Source organism: Zingiber officinale, chromosome 5B (assembly GCF_018446385.1).
Source record: "Zingiber officinale cultivar Zhangliang chromosome 5B, Zo_v1.1, whole genome shotgun sequence".
Classification (NCBI taxonomy): domain Eukaryota; kingdom Viridiplantae; phylum Streptophyta; class Magnoliopsida; order Zingiberales; family Zingiberaceae; genus Zingiber; species Zingiber officinale.
This window is the reverse complement of record NC_055995.1, coordinates 82,823,467-82,845,556: the sequence shown is the minus strand read 5'-3', so window position 1 is coordinate 82,845,556 and position 22,090 is coordinate 82,823,467. Positions and strand designations below refer to the sequence as shown.

General features: G+C 36.5%; 2 protein-coding genes across 4 annotated transcripts; one reads left to right on the top strand and one right to left on the bottom strand.

Moving 5' to 3' along the window:
* The first annotated feature begins 1,699 nt into the window (after window positions 1–1,699).
* Window positions 1,700–17,500, top strand: LOC121984722 (serine/threonine-protein kinase TIO-like). 3 transcript variants are annotated; one of them, XM_042537823.1, is made up of 24 exons: window positions 1,700–2,034; window positions 3,831–3,973; window positions 4,084–4,158; window positions 5,325–5,417; window positions 5,499–5,573; window positions 5,721–5,813; window positions 6,704–6,767; window positions 7,200–7,284; window positions 8,492–8,564; window positions 8,653–8,721; window positions 8,813–8,893; window positions 8,978–9,013; window positions 9,098–9,161; window positions 9,278–9,409; window positions 11,851–11,989; window positions 12,658–12,829; window positions 13,019–13,117; window positions 13,192–13,722; window positions 14,102–15,238; window positions 15,337–15,573; window positions 15,892–16,035; window positions 16,130–16,210; window positions 16,722–16,910; window positions 17,036–17,500. In XM_042537823.1, the coding sequence occupies exons 2-24, from the start codon at window positions 3,884–3,886 to the stop codon at window positions 17,279–17,281; spliced, it is 4,005 nt and encodes a 1,334-aa protein (XP_042393757.1). In that variant the 5' UTR covers window positions 1,700–2,034; window positions 3,831–3,883; the 3' UTR covers window positions 17,282–17,500. The 3 variants fall into 3 exon arrangements, with proteins under 3 accessions (XP_042393757.1, XP_042393756.1, XP_042393758.1); XM_042537822.1 differs by having other exon boundaries at window positions 9,098–9,191; XM_042537824.1 differs by lacking the exon at window positions 1,700–2,034 and having other exon boundaries at window positions 3,883–3,973; window positions 4,079–4,158; window positions 9,098–9,191.
* A 1,713-nt stretch (window positions 17,501–19,213) lies between these two features.
* Window positions 19,214–20,849, bottom strand: LOC121984721 (cyclin-D3-2-like). The gene is made up of 3 exons (XM_042537821.1): window positions 19,889–20,849; window positions 19,693–19,802; window positions 19,214–19,595 (listed from the first exon to the last, which is right to left on the bottom strand). The coding sequence occupies exons 1-3, from the start codon at window positions 20,628–20,630 to the stop codon at window positions 19,350–19,352; spliced, it is 1,098 nt and encodes a 365-aa protein (XP_042393755.1). The 5' UTR covers window positions 20,631–20,849; the 3' UTR covers window positions 19,214–19,349.
* Window positions 20,850–22,090: the final 1,241 nt, after the last annotated feature.

Genomic DNA, 22,090 nt, shown 5'->3' with positions numbered 1-22,090 from the left:
TTATGTTCTTTTTGTTCTAGCCGTGTGAGCTATGTATATAATTGCGTGGTTGTATGTTCCAGCCGTGTGGGCTATTGATTGTTTATGAGTAGCCTTGTAGCATTGTATACATGTTTCAATTGTCATTGTTACAGGGGAGGTACTGTCCGATTTTTGTCGGACAACCTTACCTTCGGGGTGTGACAATTTATTGATATTAGAGTCACATGTTTACGAGGCATGTTTGCTCGTGTTTTTAGATTTTAGTGATTTGTCTCCTCGATATGACTTTTTGAGTTTTAGGATCAAACAATGACGAGATTTGAACTCCTTGCAATATCAAAAATTCATAGGAACTGAAATGGATGCAATCAGAGCTCTTTAGGTCCATCAATAAGTTTCGATTGAAACACATCAATGAACTTAGAGAGCTCCGATTGCACATATTTCAGTTCCTGTGAATTTTTTAAGTTGCAAGGAGTTCAAATATGTTATTCATTATTTATTTCAAAATTTCCAAATGTATTAAAATATAATAAAGAATAATCGATAAAAATCTCTACGTTGGTACTGATATGAAATCATATCAAGTCCAACACGGATCTGATATCATTCCATATCAGACCCACGTTTGACCTGATATGATTTCATATCAGGCCAAACAACTTAATGAAATATGATATCTTAGCTCAATTATAGTTAGTTATTATGTGAAAGTATGAACTCTGCACTATAAACTTGAATGGATTATTCTATACAACCATGCATTTACAATCACAGATGAATTGTTGACAATTAAATTTGGAATTCATTAGCACTGAGCCTACCTCGTCAATAGTGAATTATTTTTTTTTACGTGTGAATTATTTAGAGGTGGAGGTGAGGAGCCTTGAATAGTTTAAGGGACGGCGTGAACATGATATGAAATCATATCAAACTCAATATTAAGTCTGACATGAATATTTTATTGATTCTTTTTCATTACATTTTAACACATTCGAAATGCCGGAATAAACAATAGATAGCATATTTGAACTCCTTGCAACCTCAGAAATCCACAAGAACTAAAATGGTGTAATGAGAGCTAATCCATTGTTTAATTTGATTTCTCAGAGGTGTTAATGTAATAAGAAAAAATCATAAATTTTTTTTACATTGGGTCTGATATTAAACCCTTATTACATTTTAATATATTTGGAGAAGCCGAAATAAACAATGTATAGCATATTTAAATTTCTTGCAACTCTAGAAATCCATGAAAATTAAAATAGGTATAATCCAAGATCTCTAAATTCCCTTCGGATGAGTCTAGTGGCTAGCGCATGAGGTGTTGTCATCATGAGGTCTAGGGTTCGAATCTCGTCAAAGCCGAGGTAAATGCTTCCTTTATGTGCTAGTCACTATTTCAAAGGCTAGTAGCCGCCCGTGATTTACCTCCTCCGTGTTGACCCTAGGACGGGTTGCTGGGGGCGAGTGTATCGCCTTTTTGCCATCATTAGTAAATTAATCAAGTCCCCTCGGATGAGTCTAGTGATTAATGCATGAGGTATTATCAATGAGATATGAGGTTCGAATCTCAACAAACCTTCCTTATGCTAATCCACAATTAGTGAATTAATCAAAATCCACTTATTAACCTATGGAGCTCCAATCCGTTTCAAATTGATTTGAATTTTGGAGTGAACGAGTAGCGAACCTATTCGGTTCACCGAAGAAATCGAGTCAATGATTTTAGTTAGGGTTTGATTGTATTTTTTTCCCGCTTAAATCCCTTCGAGACGTTCTTCTTCCTCAGTCGCTCCGATCTCCCCTCTCTCTTTTTACCCGATCGCGATATCTTCTTCTGCTCTCCGCCATCTCCCTCTCCAACAGCGAGCTCCTCTCCTGCTCCATTCTCAGATCCGAGCTGCAGTCAAGCCCCGGCACATCTCTCCTCCAGTGGTCCCTTCCGAAGTGAACGAGCGTCGTTGCCTCCTCACCGGCGTCAATATCTCCGCCGAGAACTTGAGATCTCAGTTGTCGTGGATCCTGTGATCCTGCGGGGAGAGAGCATCGGTGAGTAGTCTTCTCCCAGATTTCGGCAAGTGTCCTTTTCGATCTTTGGGGCTGGGGAGGCCGGCTGCCTATTCTCCTTGTTTCATTTTTCAAATTGTCTCTAGTAGCGGTGATTAGCCTTTTTTTTATTTTGGGTAAGTCTTCTAGATTGGTTGAAGCCTGTTTTGGTGTTGGAGCCCGTACTAGGGGTTAATTATCTGTGTATATTTTTTAGATGAGTTTTCTTTTGGCAGGATATTAGGTATTGATGGATGGGGGCTTGAGCAGTGTTGACCCATCTTACCCCTTTGCGGTTTGGGGATTGAGTTAAATTTTCCTCTGCCGACTTTAAATTTAGTTGATGTAATTTTGCAGTTCAAGGTCTGTCGTGGATTATATTTTGTAGATCTACCTTTGATGGATGTTGAGGGTGTCATTGATGCTGTTCAAGTTGGGTCGTTCTTGCTTGGTTTCTTTTTTAGCACCACTTGTGCATGATTAACATTTGTATAATCAATTAGTTTTAAGATTAAAAATTTGCTGATCTATTTTAAAAGAGGGGCTTAAAGTGATGATTTAAAGGTGGACATGGGAAATAATATGATGATCTTCTTGCCTACCTTAACGAGGTTGTAATCCTGGGAGGGGTTTACTTCAAAGATACTGTATGATTCTTGTCTATTGATACTTGCCTTTAGATTGCTTTGCCCTTTTAACTTGATCCTCGATTGATAGTCTTAATGGACTTTGGATAAAATGTTCTATAATGAATTGGTTATTTTAATAAAAACAAAATTAAGGGATAACTTAAGCAAGAGCTTGGTATTGACAAATCATGCAGGAACAATAAATGGAGCGTGACATGTTTTGAACACAAACATAACTGATAAAGTTACACCACATGGTGATTGTGGTAAAAAGAGGTTAATAATGTGAAACCTAAAACAATAGTAGTGAAAGAGCCAACCAATGAATCTAGGGCCTCACTCTCATGCATATGTCAACAAAGGGCTTTCAACCCTTATGCTCTTTAGTGCGGGTGTCAACCTATTCTTATATATATTGAAACTTCAAGGCATTGACCCATTTTTCACGTAATATGCTATGATTGGTGGAAGTGACTTTTTCATTACACCATAATAAAAATATATTAGTCGAGCACTAAATTGGACAATTGTTGCAGTATAATAATTGTTAAACTAGTAGATACTAAAACTGGGTACTGACAATAACCTTGAAATATATAAATAATGTTTAAAGATGCATGAAGTGGAGATAACTTTAATTTGCTACCTTCATTGAGTTCTTCTTAAGAGATATGATTTGTACACATGAATTTAGGATCAGCAAGGGGCTTGATTTCGGTATACCCTATAATTTCCTTCTCACGACATGATTACTTTGAACATAAATTTAGGCTCAGCAAACCAAAGTATCCAAATCTCCATGTCAAAAGCCCCCAGTTCTTTCTTCATTTATGCGTGTGAAGCAATTGGAGTAACATTAAGAGGAGTAGGTTGAGATCAATATCCCTAAAATCAGTTTTTCTTTAATTTATTGATTTAATATGCAGAGAAACCTCATTATTCTTTTTGGGGATTTCCACAAATTCTGATTTTTTGGGAAGCATGTACTCCTTTCAAAGAAAAGTCAGCTTTCTTCATTTGATTATGAATCTTTAGGTCCATATTGATTTTCATATATCATTGTCTCCGATTACTACCATTGCTCAAGTACATTTAAGTTTGGAAGAGAGTGTTTTTTTTTCTCTTTTTATATGGGGAAGTGGAGCCTTTAACATCCTTAGTTAATTTCAGTTGAGTTGGGGCAGAATTGTGATAACCACCGTGACAGCATTGGTTGATGTACTATGGGCGTGGAGGATTATCACGTGATCGAGCTCGTTGGGGAGGGTTCATTTGGAAAGGTGTATAAAGGACGACGCAAGTACACTAGACAGGTTCAATTTGGATCCTTTATCTCTCTTTTTGTGTGTGTGTGTGTGTGTGTGTGTGTGTGTGTGTGTGAAGATGATGATATTTGTAACTTTTGTTTGTTGCTTTAGTTCAGACTGTTGCCATGAAGTTTATTTTGAAGCATGGGAAAAGTGAAAAGGATATCCACAACTTGAGGCAGGAAATTGAGGTACTGTTTATAATAAGAACTAATTATTATTTCTCCATTTTTTAACATAGGCATTTCTGTCTTTTATAGTTGTTGCCTTTTACTTTCCATAGCCTCATTCAATGAGAGATAGTGCAATGCACCAATGAGGCAAGTTTGACGAAAAACTTTATCATCATATTCACCCAATTGCCAATACTCTGATCATTTATTGGAATTGATAACTCATCTGCAATCTTTAGTATATGAAATTGGCTATGGAAGATTTATCTTCAATGATGTCCTCTTAGATATTGCTTTGCAGAAAATGCAGAAAATACAGTGGCAGTAAACATTCTTGTATTCTGATAGCATATGATATTGTTGTTATTTCCTTGAGTAATCACATTTAGTTAGAAGAAGCACTATTCAAGTGCTGAACTTTGCTTTGAATAAAGATCAATGGAGTTGCTCCGCTTTAAGTGTTTTTTAATCAGAAGTCACTCCGGGATGCACTGTTGTTACATGCTGGAGCTTTGTTCTTGGTTGCTAAAAGTAAAAAAATATTTTACCAAAACATGCAGTCTTTTATCAACTCAGGAAAATATTCAGATATAGAAGCCTGCATTTAGTGCTGATATGCGTGAAGACTGATTTTGATTTTTTTTTATTTTCATGGAAAAATTATAAATGATCAAAAGAGAGCTTGCCTTGTAATGACCAAAATTAACTTGCTTCCATATCTTTCTTTGCTGGTGATTGCCTAATGCTTACATCTTTGAAGATATGATTGATATTGTATAAATACAGTAATGCCCCAGGTTAGTCCTATATTGTAAGTTGCAAACTAATTAGGGGGTTGATAATACTCTGATGAGTGAACTATGTTTAAGCATTATGTGCTGGACCTGCTGGTATTTGAGTTCGATAAGTTAATAAATTAATTCTCATATTTCAGTGTGTTATACCAAAGCAAGCCTAATTTCAGGCACAGTAAGGTGTTCCAATCTGAAACATCTGTCTTTGTTGGTGAAAGTAATAAGTTAATGAGCTAGTTCTATTTGTGTGGGATGCTTTAAATATTATCAAATGATGAAACCTACAGAAACTGATGTTCTCTAATTTATGCCTTATTTTATTGTTTATGTTTAATTATGTAGCATCATAGTGCTTTCACTAAAATGATATGTAATTTTAATTTGGAATAGATATTACGGAAGCTGAAGCATGAAAATATAATTCAAATGCTTGATTCCTTTGAGACACCTCAAGAATTTTGTGTTGTCACTGAGTTTGCACAGGTATGGATTTTCAACATAGTCTTTCATACAAAAAAAATCCATTTTGTGTTCCATGTATGTTCTAAAATTTTGTATTTTAAGGGAGAATTATTTGAGGTTCTTGAGGATGACAAGTGTCTCCCAGAAGAACAAGTTCAAGCAATAGCAAAACAATTGGTACTTTCTGCCAAGCTTTTGTTAACATAATCAGATTTATGAATTTAATTTATCTCTTTTGCTTTTCTTGCTTTTGTTAGTAAGTAATACAAGTGTCTAAATCTAATAAATAGTTACATTTGTTCATCTACATACTACACATTTTAGGTGAAAGCGCTGCACTACTTGCATACAAACCGAATCATTCATCGCGATATGAAGCCACAAAATATCCTTATAGGTGCAGGATCTACTATAAAGGTTAGTTCAGATTGGCTTATTTAATAATTCATGTTATTGTTGTACTTTATAGCTGGTCCCAAGCCCTAATAAAGGAGGAGGGTTGTGTTAGTTTGCTAGTCAGTATTAAACTATGACAAATGTTCCATGAATTGTTGTAGTTTAAATTTAATTTTTTGATGGAAAATGACACAAAACATTAATAGCTTTCTTTTTTCCCTCTGCAGCATCTGTTATTTTTCCTAGATGATTATAATCAACAATAATCTGCTATTCTTTTTCTTTGATGTTTTTCTTGTTTTTTTCTCACAAATTGGTAATTTGACATATCTACTTCTTTGTCCAGTTTGGTATTATAAATCGATATTTTAGATCTTATTGTTGTACTTTCACATAGGGGTGTTTTTTTTCTGAGATATCAATACATTCTACTATACTGTTAAATAATTACAAGTTGAATTTTTGTTGATATTTATTATGGTCCATGATAGATTAAAAGTTATGCTTCTTGTCTAAAAGCCAAGACCATCCTAGGCCTGTATTTATTTGTAGGTAATGTTTAAGAAGTCATCTTTGTATTTATACATAGTATAAATTGCATGGTGATTTGACAATCAAGTTCTACAATTGTACTTGTCCACTGTAGTAAAGTCATTTGTAAATTTCTTCATGCCTATTTAATAGTAGTTCCTTTTTCTTCCACTTGTTCTTCTTTTTGGTTGTCCTTCTATTTATATTCAAACAATGAGTTATCATTTTTATTCTCTATAAATATCATATTTTTTAAAATAAATAAAAATTTATTTATTTCTTCTATATTGAGATAAACTACCAGGAGTTTTTTTCCTCATTTCTTTAGTTTGAGTTGGTTTATGTGTTTTATGATCATTTCTAATCCCTTTTGTTGACAGCTTTGTGACTTTGGGTTTGCACGAGCGATGTCAGCAAATACTGTAGTTCTTCGTTCAATAAAAGGTAAGCTTCACTTCAGATCTTTTTTAATTTCCAACTCTTCCAGTACATGCTGCTGATATTTAGTTTGTTCCCATCTTATTCCACTTTGTGGAATATATAGCTGATTGGTTCATCCCTATTATTTGGAAAAATATTTGCACTCTTAGCTAAGGAAATCATCTTGCATGGAGGTGTTTCCTGCATAGTCAAAGGGCGAATAGAAGACACAGTCACAGTATTATCTTTTCAATTTCGTTAGGAAATTATTCAATAAATTTGGACATTCTCAATTTTGAGGAAGACATTCAACTAGTACATCAGTTGGTTAACTTTCATTACTTTACCTGAATTATTAATACATGAGGTTCATGTTTGCATTCATCTTCTGTGCTACAAGAATAGTTGATCTTCTTGAACTTGTCTCTTTCTTTCTTATGATTTGTGTATTTGTAGGTACACCACTTTATATGGCTCCAGAGTTGGTGAGGGAGCAACCATACAATCATACAGCAGATTTGTGGTCGCTTGGAGTTATTTTGTATGTCGTATTTCTATAAAACCTCTATAGTATCTTTTGCATCATGTCTCTTTTCATTTTCTAATTATGGAATTTGTGAGATCATAGCCTCAACTCTAATACTCTGGTTGCTTGAAGTAGTAACAAATGTTTGGATCAAATTGATATGCTCAAGGTGCCCATAACTTAACTCCCACTTCAATTCTTCAAATTCACCTTGATTAACTTCCAAGATTTCCATGATTAAATTCTTGGGTGTCACAATTCAGGCCGACTATACATCAACTCCCTTGATAAATTTGATCCTCACAATAAAATTGGATGTCACCTTCCTGTTATGGGTAGAAGATTTATTCTCCTGGTTGCTAATTTGATATCAGCTTTCTTGATACTTTTGATCATGTCCTCTTAGGAAGGTCTTTTAGTCTGTGGTTAGTGGAGGAAAATTGAATGAAGAAAGGGAAAAGAGAAGGGAGAGGGTGAGAGAAGGGGAGGGTTAAATAATTTTCACTTGGACAAGGAGGAAGGGGAGGTAAAAAATAGTAGATTGTGACGTGATAAATTTAATTGGCTAATTATTTATTCTAAAAACTTGAACTCTTAGGAAAGCAATCAATTTATAACGATGTGATGTTGGTTTGTGTCTTCTAATCTCTTATTCTCTCATACATTCGATTTATCACAACAGTCAGACTTCCCTCTTCCATTATGGAAACTATATCTAAGATGCTGTTGTAAGATGTCTCTTAAATTGGTGCCCTATGGCATATTCTCAGCAAGAAAATGATAGGTTATTACCTCAGTGAGTGAAATTTGATGGTTAAGCCTTGGTGTCATTATCATGCTCTATTTGCTACTTGGTATGCAGTCATGCGCTGCAGAAGTATGTTGATGCTCAAATATATACAATGATGATAAACTAGTATTTCTTTTTAAAAAGGTAGTTTGCCATAATTTAATATTTTTTAATGATGATTTTATTAATTTGCTTAGCTTTATTATCATCCGAACATGTGCTGAGGTAAATTATATTGTATATCTTATTTAAGGTGTATACAGTTCACTGTTAGGACTTTTGCTTCATCGCTATGTCAACTGAACAATGCATTCATGTTCTGTTGCTGATGTCTATTTCATTTTGTTTGAGTCAATATAAGCATCTGCCATTAGATAATTGTTGTAGACTTTTATAAATTAAATTTCCTTTTGTTTTAACATTCTGACACAGGTATGAACTTTTTGTTGGTCAGCCACCATTTTACACAAATTCTGTCTATGCATTGATTCGCCATATAGTCAAAGTCAGTGTATTTCTTTTCCTCCATTTGTTATCTTTCAAAAAATAAAGTGCATCCTTCGAACAGATATTAATTTTAAGGCTTCTACCAGGACCCAGTGAAATATCCAGAAAACATGAGCTCAAACTTCAAAAGCTTGTTGAAGGGCCTGCTTAACAAGGTCCTAGCCTCCCTGTTTTGTCAGTCTAGGCATATGATTGCCCTAGTATTTTCAGTCCGTATGCATTACACTTGTATTCTGCTGCTATCAGGTGCCACAGAATAGATTAACTTGGCCAGCTTTGCTGGAACACCCATTTGTAAAAGATGCTTCAGAGGAGCCAGAAACCAAAGTTAGTCTTCTTATTCCCACTAAAAAAAATTGAGAGATGGTCTTCCAAAAATAAAATACTCATCTCTATACTATCATATTCCAGCCAATTGTTGGTGCTGATGCAGTTAGTGGATCCAAAGTTAGTCTTCTTATTCCCACTAAAAAAAATTGAGAGTTGGTCTTCCAAAAATAAAATACTCATCTCTATACTATCATATTCCAGCCAACTGTTGGAGCTGATGCAGTTAGTGGATCTGAAGTCGGAATGCCAAATAGAGTTCACAAAGGTTCTGATTTCGTTATTGACAATTTGGAGGGTATTATTTACTTGAAAATGTTCTTCTCTACATTTCATATTGTAGTATTAGATGTCATATTAGGTATTTGATGCCCTTTATGACAGCAAAAGATAATTCTATTTCTTGGAGCAATAAAAAAGAGATTGAAAATGGCAAAAATGATAGTCCTTCACAAACAACTGACAATCAAGACAATGCATCTTCTGTGGGTGTATCAGGCCATGCTCATTCATCAGGTGTGGAAAATAATGCCATGACTTTATATTCTATACAGTTTCCATATTTGGGATTTATCAATACATAGGTAGTATATGTATGCATATACTTAGATTGTGCATTTGCATGGAGAATGTTCTTTTAAGGAACTATTGAATGGAAAGCAAACAATTATGTGCAATCTTTGATTACTTTTTTATACCATGGAGTTGGAAAATTAAATTAACCCCGATATGCTTGCTTACATTGATTGCAAAATGTTACTAAGATTTGTAAGAAAATCTTAGCATCTCTAGGAGTGGTTGTAGGCCGTACAATGGAGACTCTAAATATTTGGACGACATCTCTGTTCCCATAGCATAGAGACTTCCACACACTACTTGCATTTGATACTTCCTTGCTTTGTTAAAAGTAGGCCAAGGCTTATTTTTCACCAAGATCCTTTCTTGCATTCAATGCATCATGCGACATATCAATCTACAACAAAACAAGTTGCCCAACCTAATTATATAGGTTGTCCTTGACACATATCAGTCTGTAATATTTTAATAAATTGTTCTCCTCTGACTCAGAAATAAAAAAAAAAGTCGTAGCATATATCTTATTAACTGTTTTTATTACTGCTGCAGTGAGTGTTTTTAGTTTAAGCAAAATGTGCCTTCAACTGATCAGCACTTAGTGTTGAGATTTCGTTATTAGGTTTGTCTATCTTCCTTTTATTTAATAGACAAAGATGCATAATTTTCATTGTCATTATAGACAGCAGAAGCATATTAGGACTGTTATCCAAATAAGGAAAAGTTTGACAAATATAGGGCTACCATCGGCACGGTACTCCTTAAGGGAAGCATTTTTCTAGAATTGATAGAGTAAGCATAAGTTGTTGGTGCTATCAGCCTCCAGGGTTCCTATGATCCTACATAAGTGAGATTAGGGATTCAAATGAATATATTAAAAATCACTTAAAAGCATTACTTAACCTGATTTTTGTGAATCATTTGAATGATTTTTAGAGTAATAAATCTTTTTCCCATAACTTATGTTGCAGAACTGATCAAGGACGAAGAGGTGGAATTTAGTTTTTCAGATTCTATTCGCGAAGTATTAGAATGATTCTGTCAATTTGAAAGTCTGATATATATCATATATTCTTTGGTGTTCTGTACTAATATAGTTTCTATGGCCATTTACTAAAAGGCACACCTACAATTCAGAATTGACCAAAAGGCATCACAAACTTTGAAAATGCCCAAAAGCCACACTTTTTTCCACTTTACTCCTCTGCCCAATGGACCTTTTCTTTTCTCTCTCCTATGCATCCAACATCTCTTCTCTTCCCTCTCCTCTCTTCTTTCTTTTGCATGCATGCATAACTATTGTGGTGCTTATTTTTGAAAATCAGCACCATAAATTAATTACATTATCTTTTTCTCCGAAGGATCTAAATCGACACTACCACATGCTTGATTTCCCGAAGAGCATGACCATGTTCTAGCTGATTCTTCCAATAATATTTTAACACTTCCGGAAAAACCAAAATAAGCCATGGAGGACACCGTTAGACTCCTTGTGGCCTCAGAAATCTACCGAACTTGAATGAGTCTAATCAGACCTGTTTAGCTCCATCAGTGGGTTTCTGTTGGAGTCCAACGGTGCCCTCCGTTGCTTATTTCAGCTTCTCCGGAGGTGTTAAAATGTTAGTGAAAAAATCAATTAACGTTGACCTTGGTATGAACATATCAGCCCTAATGTTGGCTTGATATGAATCATATTAGGCACAATGCAGGCCAGATATGCACGTTGCGCCTGATATGTTCATATTAAGCCCAATGCTAGTTGATTCTTCCAATAACATTTTAACACTTCCAGAAAAGTTGAAATAAACAATGGAGGGCATCGTTGGACTCCTTACGATCTCAAAAATCCAAAGGACCAAAACCCACTGATGGGCCTAGACAGGTTTGATTGGACCCCTTTCAAATCTTGTGGATTTATGAGGCTGCAGAGAGTCCAACGGTACCTTCCATTGCTTATTTTGATTTCTCCGGAGGTGTTAAAATGTTATTGGAAGAATCAACAAGAACGTGGTCTTGGTCTCCGGCACATTAGGCCCGTGGTAGTGTCGATTCAGATCCGTAGGAGAAAAAGATTAGGAGAAAAAGATAATGTAATTAAGTTGTGGTGCTGTTTTTTTTAGAAATCAGTGCTACAATAGTTATGCATGCATGCAAAAGAGAAAGAAGAGGAGAGGTTGCATGCATAGGAAAGAGAAAGAATCAGATTTGGCAGAGGGGTAAAGCGGGACAAAAGTGCACCTTTTAGGTATTTTCAAAATTTGGGACGCCTTTTGGTCAATTCTGAACTTTGGATATGCCCTTTTGGTAAATTGCCATAGTTTCTACTACATAATAACTGTTTCTTATGTGACTTCAGAAATCCTACATTTTCTGTTTGCTTTCAGACAACCAAATTTTGGATGCTCTGGAAAAAGGTTCACGGACAGTAAAAGGTGCAAGTAATATCAGTCATGATATTGAAGCTTTATCAGTCATTTTACACCCTCTGCAAACTTGGACCAAGCGATCACCTAGTTCTCTCAGGCAAGCCCAGTCTTTTGATGTATTTTCATTTGATGTATGCTGGTTCTCTTTGAACAAAAATATTAGTTTCCATTCCTATCAAACATCATGTTTTCTATTAATATTAAGGTCTTTCAGACCTAGAAAATAATTTTATTAGGCTACAGAGCAAACTTTGATGAAGTCTAGTTAAATCTATAATTATCCGAAATACTATTAACAAGGTTAGACATGTCCTTTGGATCTTAGCTCTTTGTTAAACAGTCTTGTTCAAGAGTTTATTCTCATGTCAACACTCTTTGGCTAACTTCTCTTAACTGACACCATATTTCTGTTCTTTTATGCCTTGATCCTGCATTTTATGTTTGGTTCTATGGCATCATATGGTTTCCGAGAGTATGTTCGTTTTACAAAAAAAGATGCAATTTTTGAGCCAAAGAATCATGGCCATTTGCAGTGTATTAAAGAGCTGTTATGTCCTTCATTATTACTACAACTTATGATTTGATCAAACTTATCATGTTTTTAGCACCTTTTTTTAGTCTAGACATGGTAGTAGTTCAGTAAATTTTAAGATATAAAAATACTTTGATTATTTCATAGCATTCTTTTTAGTCACAATTCTGTGTTCTTTATAATCATAATTCTTGTTCTAATCAAACCTTTTGTGCCTTTTATTAAATTTCTAGGGATCTTAATATGGACAATGTGAGCCAGTCATTCAGAATCCTGACAAATCTAATTGCTTCTGGAACACTTCAACCGGGTACATCTTCTGACATCCTAATATGTGTGCTTCTTGAATTCACTGCTGCCCTCATTAAAGTGAAGATTGGGGATGCTCAAGGCGTATGCATTAAGGTCTTTCTGATCCTTGATAAGACATTTTTTTCATGATTAATGATAAGCTCAGTGTGGGTTTGTGACAGACAAAATTCATGTTCTATGGTTAACTATTTCTGTTTTGTCCATGCAGTTCATCACCATCAACAATTATTTCAATGTACACTGATCTTTTGGACTAAATTTTAGTATTTGATGATTCTGCAGAGCCTTTCTGTTTTGAAGAAGTTATTGGAAGTTACTGGTAGTGGAAGTCATGATTCTTTTTGTAAGCACTGGAGTGCTCTAGTGTATCTTTATTCTCAGGTGACTTCTGTTTGTCCTGCAAAACTTATTCACTGATTTTTGATTGAGAATATCATCCTATAACTCTACTGCAGATGCTGGCTTTAACTACTGATACATCTGGTAGGATCCACTATGAAGCTACTGCATCCATTGTGATTATGCTGTACCGTGCTACAAGTGAGCTAAAACAATCAATATCATATGAAGGCGCAAAGCCAATGGAAAGGTTTCTGCTTCAGATGGTTGATTGTGCTAGTGAATCTTCAATTTTCCAGCATTTGCTTGAATGTTTAACTATTTCTGGAACAAGTTTCATGTCAGGATCTTCCAATATGGTTCCAGCTGCATGTGAAGCATGCAAGGCAATTTGGTGTCTGATTAATGCAGTGGAAACAATTTTTGCAAAAGAACAAACATATGCTTTTCCGTTGGTCTATTCACGTAGGCAACTTTCATTGCAACCTGATATTATGGAATATGAGCAATCCCTAAAACTCCACAAGGAACCAGTTAAAGTTATTTCAAGACTTGTGAAATTATTTATTGAATCAAAAGCAATTCAAGTTGCTATTTATTACTCTTTTCACAATGGGTTGGAGTCTGCATTGTATGCCACTCTTCAGGTATATTATCTCTCCTTTTCAAGGGAAAAAAACTGTTTTCTTTTCACTAAAGGACTTCGATCAGTATGTTTCTTTATCTTATTTGTATCGTGATAGCACTGTTTGGGATTGGTTATATTATGCATTCAGTATTGTATTTTTTTAATTGGTGAGAGGTTCAGCCTAATATAGATATAAATAGCTTTTATATTTCTATAATCAATTCCTTTAACAATCCTTGTTGCTATAATATGAGTCAGTGCCAGATTATGTGTTAGGAATCACACTTCAAATGACATGACATTGAATTCAGGAACTTGTTATTTTAGCAAATTGAATCATTGATGTTTGGATCTGATTTTTAATATGCATCTGGCTTATCAGAGCTTTTGTTTTCCAGATTATGTCAAGGATCTGTCTTCTGAGCCCTTCTGCATGCACTGTGCTTTGTGGTTTGTTGAATCCATCAGATATTGTTGCTGAAACAGATGTGGCAACTGATGGAACTATTGTATCTGATATTTTTTCTGTATTGTCCTTGAGTGCTACTTATCTAAACAAGGATTCTGGAGAGAAGAGTACTCCAAAATGTAAGCTGTCAAATCCTCGTGGTTTGGTTGTACATTGTTGCATTACTTTGGCAACAATTGCTGATCGATTAAGATCAGTAGGAAAGTGTTCTTCGTCATTCATTCTTTCTAGTTCTCAGAAAAAGCAGTGCTCACGTCTTTCAGTTCTTGCGCACCTTTCCTTGATGGATGATTCTGTGGCAAGTTCCATTCAATCTCATTGTGCATCAGCCATGCTAGCTTTATCATCAATTTTATCTCTTGATATTGGGTCGTATGGGAACTCTATCTCTGAAAATACACTTGCTATATTACCATCTATGGCAACACTACGTAACCTACTAAAGCTTCGCTGTTCTAATGAAATTGAAACAAAGTCTAATGACATTGTCTTGAGGTGGGTAGAGCCCAATGATGGTTGTCTTGGTTTGTTGAAAATGAGGCTTTTATGGGGTGGTCCTCTATCTGTTCAGCAAGCATGTTCTAATGGAATCCCTCAGCTTCTCATTAGTTTGTTAGCAGATGGGATTGTAGAGGATCCTGTCGATGGAAAAGATTGCAGAATTGTTAGATTAGGGCTGTCTCCTGCTGGACTAATTTGGGCACTTTCTTCCTTGTGTTGTTGTCTTAGTGGTGGATTGCTTCATGAGTTCTTTTTCAAAAAAGAGCATGTGAAGCTAATAACTGACTTATTGTCAGATCAACACTTAATTTCACTGAGCACTTGGGAAGGTCATGCTAGTGGTCATCCTGGAAATAGAGATTTAGTGAATACAATTGTGGATATTGTGGCATTTCCCTTTGTTGCAGTACAGAGTGCCCCCAACATGCCATCAACATCAGCATCAATTAACAGTGGCTTCCTCTTAAATAATGGCTTGCCTGGTGGCAGACTTGCAATTGAAAATAAAGAATTAGTTAAAGCTATTGGAAACAATATGCCTTATTATATTCAAATTCTTTCAGAGGTAAAATTAGGCGGTTTCTGTTGCTCTATCATGCTGTTTGCTATCATGCTATTTGCCATTTAGAATTGTCGTCTTTGTTTTTTTTTTTTCACTTGCAGGTCAATTTTCCTGGTCGCATACTTTGCAGCTTGGACTATCTTGACTTGGAAGATGTGTCGAGGCCTATTGCTATGGTTGCAAAAATGGTTGGATATCGACCTTTAGCACTGCAACTTGTTAAGGAAGGTCTTTTATCTCCAAACAGAGTACAAAAGCTGTTGGGCGGCCAATCAATCCCTAAAGATGCTATGCTGGATTTTCTAATGATTATTTCTGACCTTGCCCGGATGTCAAAGGTACAGTATTAATGAAACATTACTTGGCGATCTTAATTTATATGAGCAAGGTTTAGATTTATTCTAGAATACTTGGTTGTAACATTTTCTTCTGTCGAAGGAAAGTATATTGGGCGATCTCAATTTATATGAGCATGATTAAGTAGATTTATTCTAGCATATTTTGGTTATAACATTTTCTTCTGTTGATTATATGTAAGATTCACACTTTCCTCTATGATAATTGAGGTTGTATTGTGCAATCTATTCAGCAGGACCAGGCTTTATATCTCATTATCTTCACTTTATCATTTTTATCTTGAAAATGCTTTGGCGCAGGATTTCTATGAAGCCATTGACCAAGCTGGTATGTTGCAATTTCTCATGGACTTCCTTAATAGTGATTCTGCTGATGTGCGTGCAAAAGCTTGCAGTGCCATTGGTAATATGTGTCGGCACAGTTCCTACTTCTACAACTCACTTGTAAGATATATGATTAAGTTCATATTCCCTCAGTTTCTCCCTATAAGTTTTCTAATTATATAACATTTGATATAAATATATATATATTTTGCAGGCAAATCATAAGGTCATTGATATTTTGATTGATAGGTGTGCTGACCCAGACAGACGTACTAGGAAATTTGCTTGTTTTGCTGTAAGTTGTAAAACTTGCAATTCATTTCTTGTATTTATAGAATTTTCTTTACAATAGTTGAGATAAAAGGCTAAAGAGATGAAGTGGGACGTTAATTTGGGCTCGCAAGAGGGCTTATTATGTTTTATTGAAGCTGAGGTATCATATTTGTGCTAAGCTTGATGCATTAAATAGAAAAAAAGGGATCAAAGTGCTTTTGTACAAAAGGAAGAGGGTGGCTGGTGGAGCAATAGAAGAGGGTTGGCGAGGCATTAAGTTGGAAGGAGAAGAGGGGATCGTGGATTAGCGGAACCTCAGCCGTGTTGAACTCTAGCAACAGTAGTGTGTGGATTTAAACCTGGTTGAGTTGATAAATTAAAAGAAACAGGACTATATTTTTGTGAGGATGTTGTTGGAAGTTGGTGGTGGACATTGTTCACATAATTGAGTACATTTGCAAACCGTTGGGTGAGCTTATATGAAGGAGACATTTGTGTTTTTGTCATTCTAAGTCCAACTCTTCTATGATCAGGTTGGGAATGCTGCATACCACAATGATGATCTGTATGAAGAGCTCCGGAGATGCATTCCTCAACTAACAATGCTTCTACTCGCAGCCGAAGAAGATAAAACAAAACTCAATGCTGCTGGTGCACTTAGCAATCTTGTTCGAAATTCAAGTGCTCTATGTGAAGATATTGTGTCTAAGGGTGCCATGCAGGTTTGTTAACGATACAATTACACATTTTGAACTCAGGATCCAGTATACATCCCACTTAGTTTCTCATAGCATGTATTGTCCATATACATTCTTATCATGGTTTTAAATTTCCTTGGTTTTGCCAGGCGTTGTTGGAGATGGTTTGTAACTATTCACAGAATGCATTGAGCCCGAGTCGAGGAAGAACTCAAAATGAATCTCCCCTTAAGATTGTTCTATTTGCTTTGCGTAAGATGTGTGACCATGCTGTTTGCAGATCCTTCCTTCGATCTTCTGCATTATTTCCGGTCTTTTCTCAGCTGAAGAGGTCACCGGATCAAACCATTGTGGAATATGCATCAGTTATAGCGAGCAGGGCTACTCAAGTTTGAGTATTAGTTAGTCTTATCCTCGAATCCATTCCACATTCAATATGCATTTCTGACGAGGAAGCCATGCGATGTAGCATTCATCTTTGTTGGTTGTATATTAAAACATGGACGTTGACATAATGCACTGCGTGCATTTGGATGTAATACGAGCTCAACTGCCTTTGATGAGCTTGAACACAAGTTACTACGAATGGAGAGAAATTATTTAAAAAACTGTTAATGAGATTTATAAATTCCACATGGATAAACAAATAAGAAAAACATATTTTGATATTATTACAAGTGAAATAAGCTTGTAACAAGACACCCAGAGAACAATGTAGCTTCCCGTCTATTGAAAATAAGCTTGCAAAACAAGAGTCCCTAATCATGTACAATGTTTAACGGAATCCCAAAACCGAGAGGCTGCACCAGCAACTTCCAAGGAAGAACCTCAGATCCACTTGTGCTACCAATAGAAGTTATTATCTCTTTAATACGCAAATAAAAGTACGATAAAAATTGAATAGATAAATATTTTTTTCTAAACTTTTCTAGTAACATTGATGGAGCAAAGTTAAAAAAAAAATAATTCTCTAATTTTCTCGTCTATTTTTTTTTTTTACTCTCTGAACTCATTACCTCTCCATGAAACAGTAAGAAAAGTAGTGTAAGTGGAATGGAGTGGAGCAGGTCCTCTTCAACATTTACTCGACAATAATTGTGGGGGCCAATACGGGTAGCCTTTTGATGCTTCTACAAGACAAAAAAGATATCTTGTGCTCTAAAAGGAAGAAGGTGGACGAGCTATTGGAGCCAGAACAAAGCTGAAACAAAAAATAAAAAATAAAAATGGACAGTTTTCTCTCAGTCAGCCCTCACATCACTCTCCATTCAACTCATCTACATGTTCAAGATTCAAGAGTTAATCACTAGACATAAAATAGCTCAAACCATTATTTTCAGAGTTTAGGTTTAAAGGCAGCAGTAAAGGCTGTAACGAATCTGTTTGCAGTACTGGAAACTAAGATTTCTGTACTGAAATGAACCTAAAAAAGACCTGGATTTCCAGGTCAAACTGACTGTCCTTGGATTAGGTTGTTTCATAAACACACAGAAGAGTTGTTTGATTAGATTGGATGAAAGAAAGCCTTGTCGAGAAATGCTCTTAAAAATGACAAGATCATTTATTTCAAGCAGCCAACTCATCATCATTCTCGATTCAGATAGCAAAATAAAAATGACGGCAGAAAGATTAACAGTTTATTTTGAATGATTTAACAATTGATGAAGAAGTCCAAACTCAAGATTTTTGGTTGATAAAAGCTCAACCAGAGGAGAGGAAAGCTTCGTCCTCTGTTCGGGTCTGGTGGACTTCTTCTGCCGACTCCGGTCGCCTCCAAATAAACGCCAATTGAAAAAAGAAAAAGAAAGGGAAAGAACGCACCATTCGAGGCACGCCCCTTTCTCTTTCTCGTCCTCTTTTCTCTCTCTTCTTCGATCATCAACTGCGTATGATCCATTTATAATCCAACAAAAGAAGCTTTTTTTCACTTTAAACGCCAACTGCTTCGCTGTAATCGACGCCGCAAAAGGAGGCGATTGATGCCTCGGAACGAGTAATGACAAGCATATCATTCAAAACGGAGCAGAGGTTGCAAGGAGGAGGGACGATTAAGGACACAGATTCGGGTTTATTAAACTAATCGATGGATTCGGAAGTCCACGCTTGGTATCTTTGATGTAAAATCCCCGTTATTCTGAAGAGATCAAAGCATGAATAATTAATGCTCTCCGACAGGTAAGCAAAGGTCCTTATTCTTCTCGCTTTACTTTCTTCTTCTTCTTTATTGTTTTCCCTCCATTTGCAGACAAGTCATCGACGCCATCGTTGTGGCTGTTGAAGCTTTCTGTTTTTTCTAGTCACAGAAGATTTTGATGGCGATGAGAATTGAGAAGGAAGTAATGCATTGATTAGAACTTGAAGACAAGATTTTTTTTTTTAGTTTTTCAGATTAATTGAACAAGGGCAGGCATTTGTCTCTGCTTTTTTTAATCTTCTTCGCGAGATTAAGCAGCGAATCGGCAGTCAAAATTGCTCCTTTTTGCACTTTTTCTGCTTGAGGGGAGGAGCAGCCGCCGCCTCCGGCGGGCGCGAAACAGGGGAAGGCCACAGCGGCCATGAATCGCAAGAGCTCTCGCCGCTGAAGCAGGAGCTGATCACTCCACATGGACTCGGCGGCGATGAGTGGGAAGAATGCTTGCGCTTGTGGTCGATCGCAGTGGTGGCGCTCATAGATTCCCTCATTAGCTGGTAGCATCGTTCCAGGTTTTCCTGTGGAATGGAGTGTGAGACGGTGTTAGCCATTAGCAATGAGAAGTACAATAATGGAGCGATGAGGGACGAGCGGGAAGCGACTAAAAAATTCAACCTTGGAGGGTTTCAGGAGGGAAATGAGTCGGTGAGCCTCTTGCGGCTCCGTCGCAAGGAGCAACGCCGCCGCCGCCCACACCGATGCAGGATATCGAACCCATTTCCAATCTTCGATAAATAGGGAAAAAGATTCATTAGATTGGTGCGGAAAGATTGAGGTTTGATGGAAAGGAAGCTTTCTGAAGATAACCCACCGGAAATTACAGAGAGAAGCGCCACTTCTGATCGCCTGGCCAACTCCCGGATACGGGCAGCAATGCCACCGCCACCGCTGCCGGAACAGAGACGGGGGAGAAGGTGGTGGATGAAGGAGAGAGGGGTGACAGGATTCATCCTCCAGCCGAGAGAGGAGAGCACCAGGAGCTCCATCCTCCGTACGGTCTTCGGCTCGAACAAGTAGCCGCCTTCCTCGACCGGCGACGGTGGCGGCGGAACCTGGAGGTCGAACAGCAGAGGGACGCGGGTCTCCTCCACCTTCGCCGCTAGGGACAGGCACGCCACGGCTGCAAGCCGCCCCATCCAGGGCTTGTCGTCCTGGAGATGCAGCGGCCCGCGGCCGCCGCCGGCGCACGGGAGGAAGCACCGGTCGAAGTAGCTCATGGCGAGCAGCGTCGTGAGCGCTGAGAACCCGTGGCCAGCGGCGGCGAGTACTACCCACTCCGCTACCTTCTCCCTCGCCCGGCGGAGGTGTAAATCGGCGCCTTCCCCATCAGCGACGAGCTGCGACAGAGCCTCCGATTCCCTGGCGGCCAGAGAAGACATCACCGCCTCCCAATCTTCCCCGGTGGCAGCCTCCACGACCGAGAGGACACGGCTCTCGCTCTCGTAGTCTTCTCCGAGTGGAAACACCACTTCCTCTTCCTCTTCTCCTCCTTCCTCCATCTCCAAGCTCTCTTCTTGGCAATACAGATGATCAAAAAGAGGTAAAAAAGCCATCTTTTTCTCCTCCAAACAACCGGAAGAAGAAATGCTAGATTTTTCTCACATTAAAGTGTCGAAACAACAAACAAAAAGAGGATAGCGCGACGTTCTGGCGCTCATCTTCGCCATGATTCTTCTCTTCCTCGGAGTTCTGTGGAAGAGGACGCTGAGGAGGGTTAAAGTAGCGCGTTACAAGTAAATAAACGCACATTGTTACATGAGAGTGTTACATCCAATGTTAAGAGTCACTAGCCGTTGTCACTGTTATATTGGCAAGCATCTGCAGGAATAAGACCACAGAAAAATTCTAAATCAAAATTAATTTTATTAAATTAGAAATATTATTATGGCAAATTTATGGAGTGTTATAAACAATATAGATATAGTAGATCTTGAAGAATAATTGAGATCAATTATGAAACAAAATAGATTTTAGTTTTTTTTTAAATCAAAATAATTTTTTTTCACCCTTTCTTGTCTTTGCTAAAGTGGATTCTGTAACCTTTTTCAGCAGAAAAACAAACAAAAGAAAAGAAAATTAATTTCTTTCTACATTTCTTTAGATTCTCAAAACTAATTTCTTTTTTATTATTATTATTTTAAATTTATCAAAAGACATTTCATCCCATCAACTCTCCTGTAAAATAACATAGTTATTTTTTTAAGTATACTATTTAGTATTACATATTAACTCTTGAATTAGGTGAATTTTATGAATATGATACATTCACGTTATAACAATTATAATTTCATATATATGATACCATACAAATTTATTTTGTTCAACAATAATCACATTGTACAATTATAAAATTATCACAAAGATAGCAGTTACGAAAATCATAACTACTGAATGTAGTCTTTTTTTTATTAAATATCCAAATCTTACCGTCTAATTAATCATCGATTAGTTTATGATTTAATGAGTGTGATAGGTATATTTGAGAGCAGTGGATTAATTTTAAGGTTTAGGGAGGATCTTTTAATTTTTCTCATTTTTTTTTCTTTTAAAAGAATTATAAAAGGTTAAAGATTCGAGTGACCCATCAAACGACTGATGGGACGCCTGATATCAATTATATTGAAGTGGACACTACTGCAAAATAAGATGAGCAATTTTTTTTTCTAAAAAAACTTCTAATACATTTTTCCATATAAAAGGCGTTGTAAGTTTATAATTAAATCTTATGCTGAAAAAATATTTACTAAATGCTATAACATTAAAGTTTTTTTTAAAAAATCTTTATTAAAAATGATTCTTCCATCGTGAAATACCTAATTAATTTTTTGTCTGTTAAAAAACTAGATGAGTTGATTCTAGAATTTATGATAATCAAATTGATTATCATATGATAAATTTATAGAATTGAGCAAAAGTCAAATTTAGTAAAAAACCGAGGAATTATGCTCACATGTGATGACTAATTTTGATTTTCTAATTTACTCTCTCTCAATTGTATGAGACAATCATGGTG

Excerpts from the sequence above, each read along its gene's own strand:
- LOC121984722 (XM_042537822.1), top strand. The coding sequence starts at position 3,884 with ATGGGCGTGGAGGATTATCACGTGATCGAGCTCGTTGGGGAGGGTTCA. Across the intron at positions 7,285-8,491 it reads TGGTCGCTTGGAGTTATTTT|GTATGAACTTTTTGTTGGTC; the intron begins GTATGTCGTATT and ends ATTCTGACACAG. Across the intron at positions 8,722-8,812 it reads TGAAGGGCCTGCTTAACAAG|GTGCCACAGAATAGATTAAC; the intron begins GTCCTAGCCTCC and ends TGCTGCTATCAG.
- LOC121984721 (XM_042537821.1), bottom strand. The coding sequence starts at position 20,630 with ATGGCTTTTTTACCTCTTTTTGATCATCTGTATTGCCAAGAAGAGAGC. Across the intron at positions 19,803-19,888 it reads GCTTCTCTCTGTAATTTCCG|ATTGGAAATGGGTTCGATAT; the intron begins GTGGGTTATCTT and ends TATTTATCGAAG. Across the intron at positions 19,596-19,692 it reads CCCTCCTGAAACCCTCCAAG|GAAAACCTGGAACGATGCTA; the intron begins GTTGAATTTTTT and ends TCCATTCCACAG.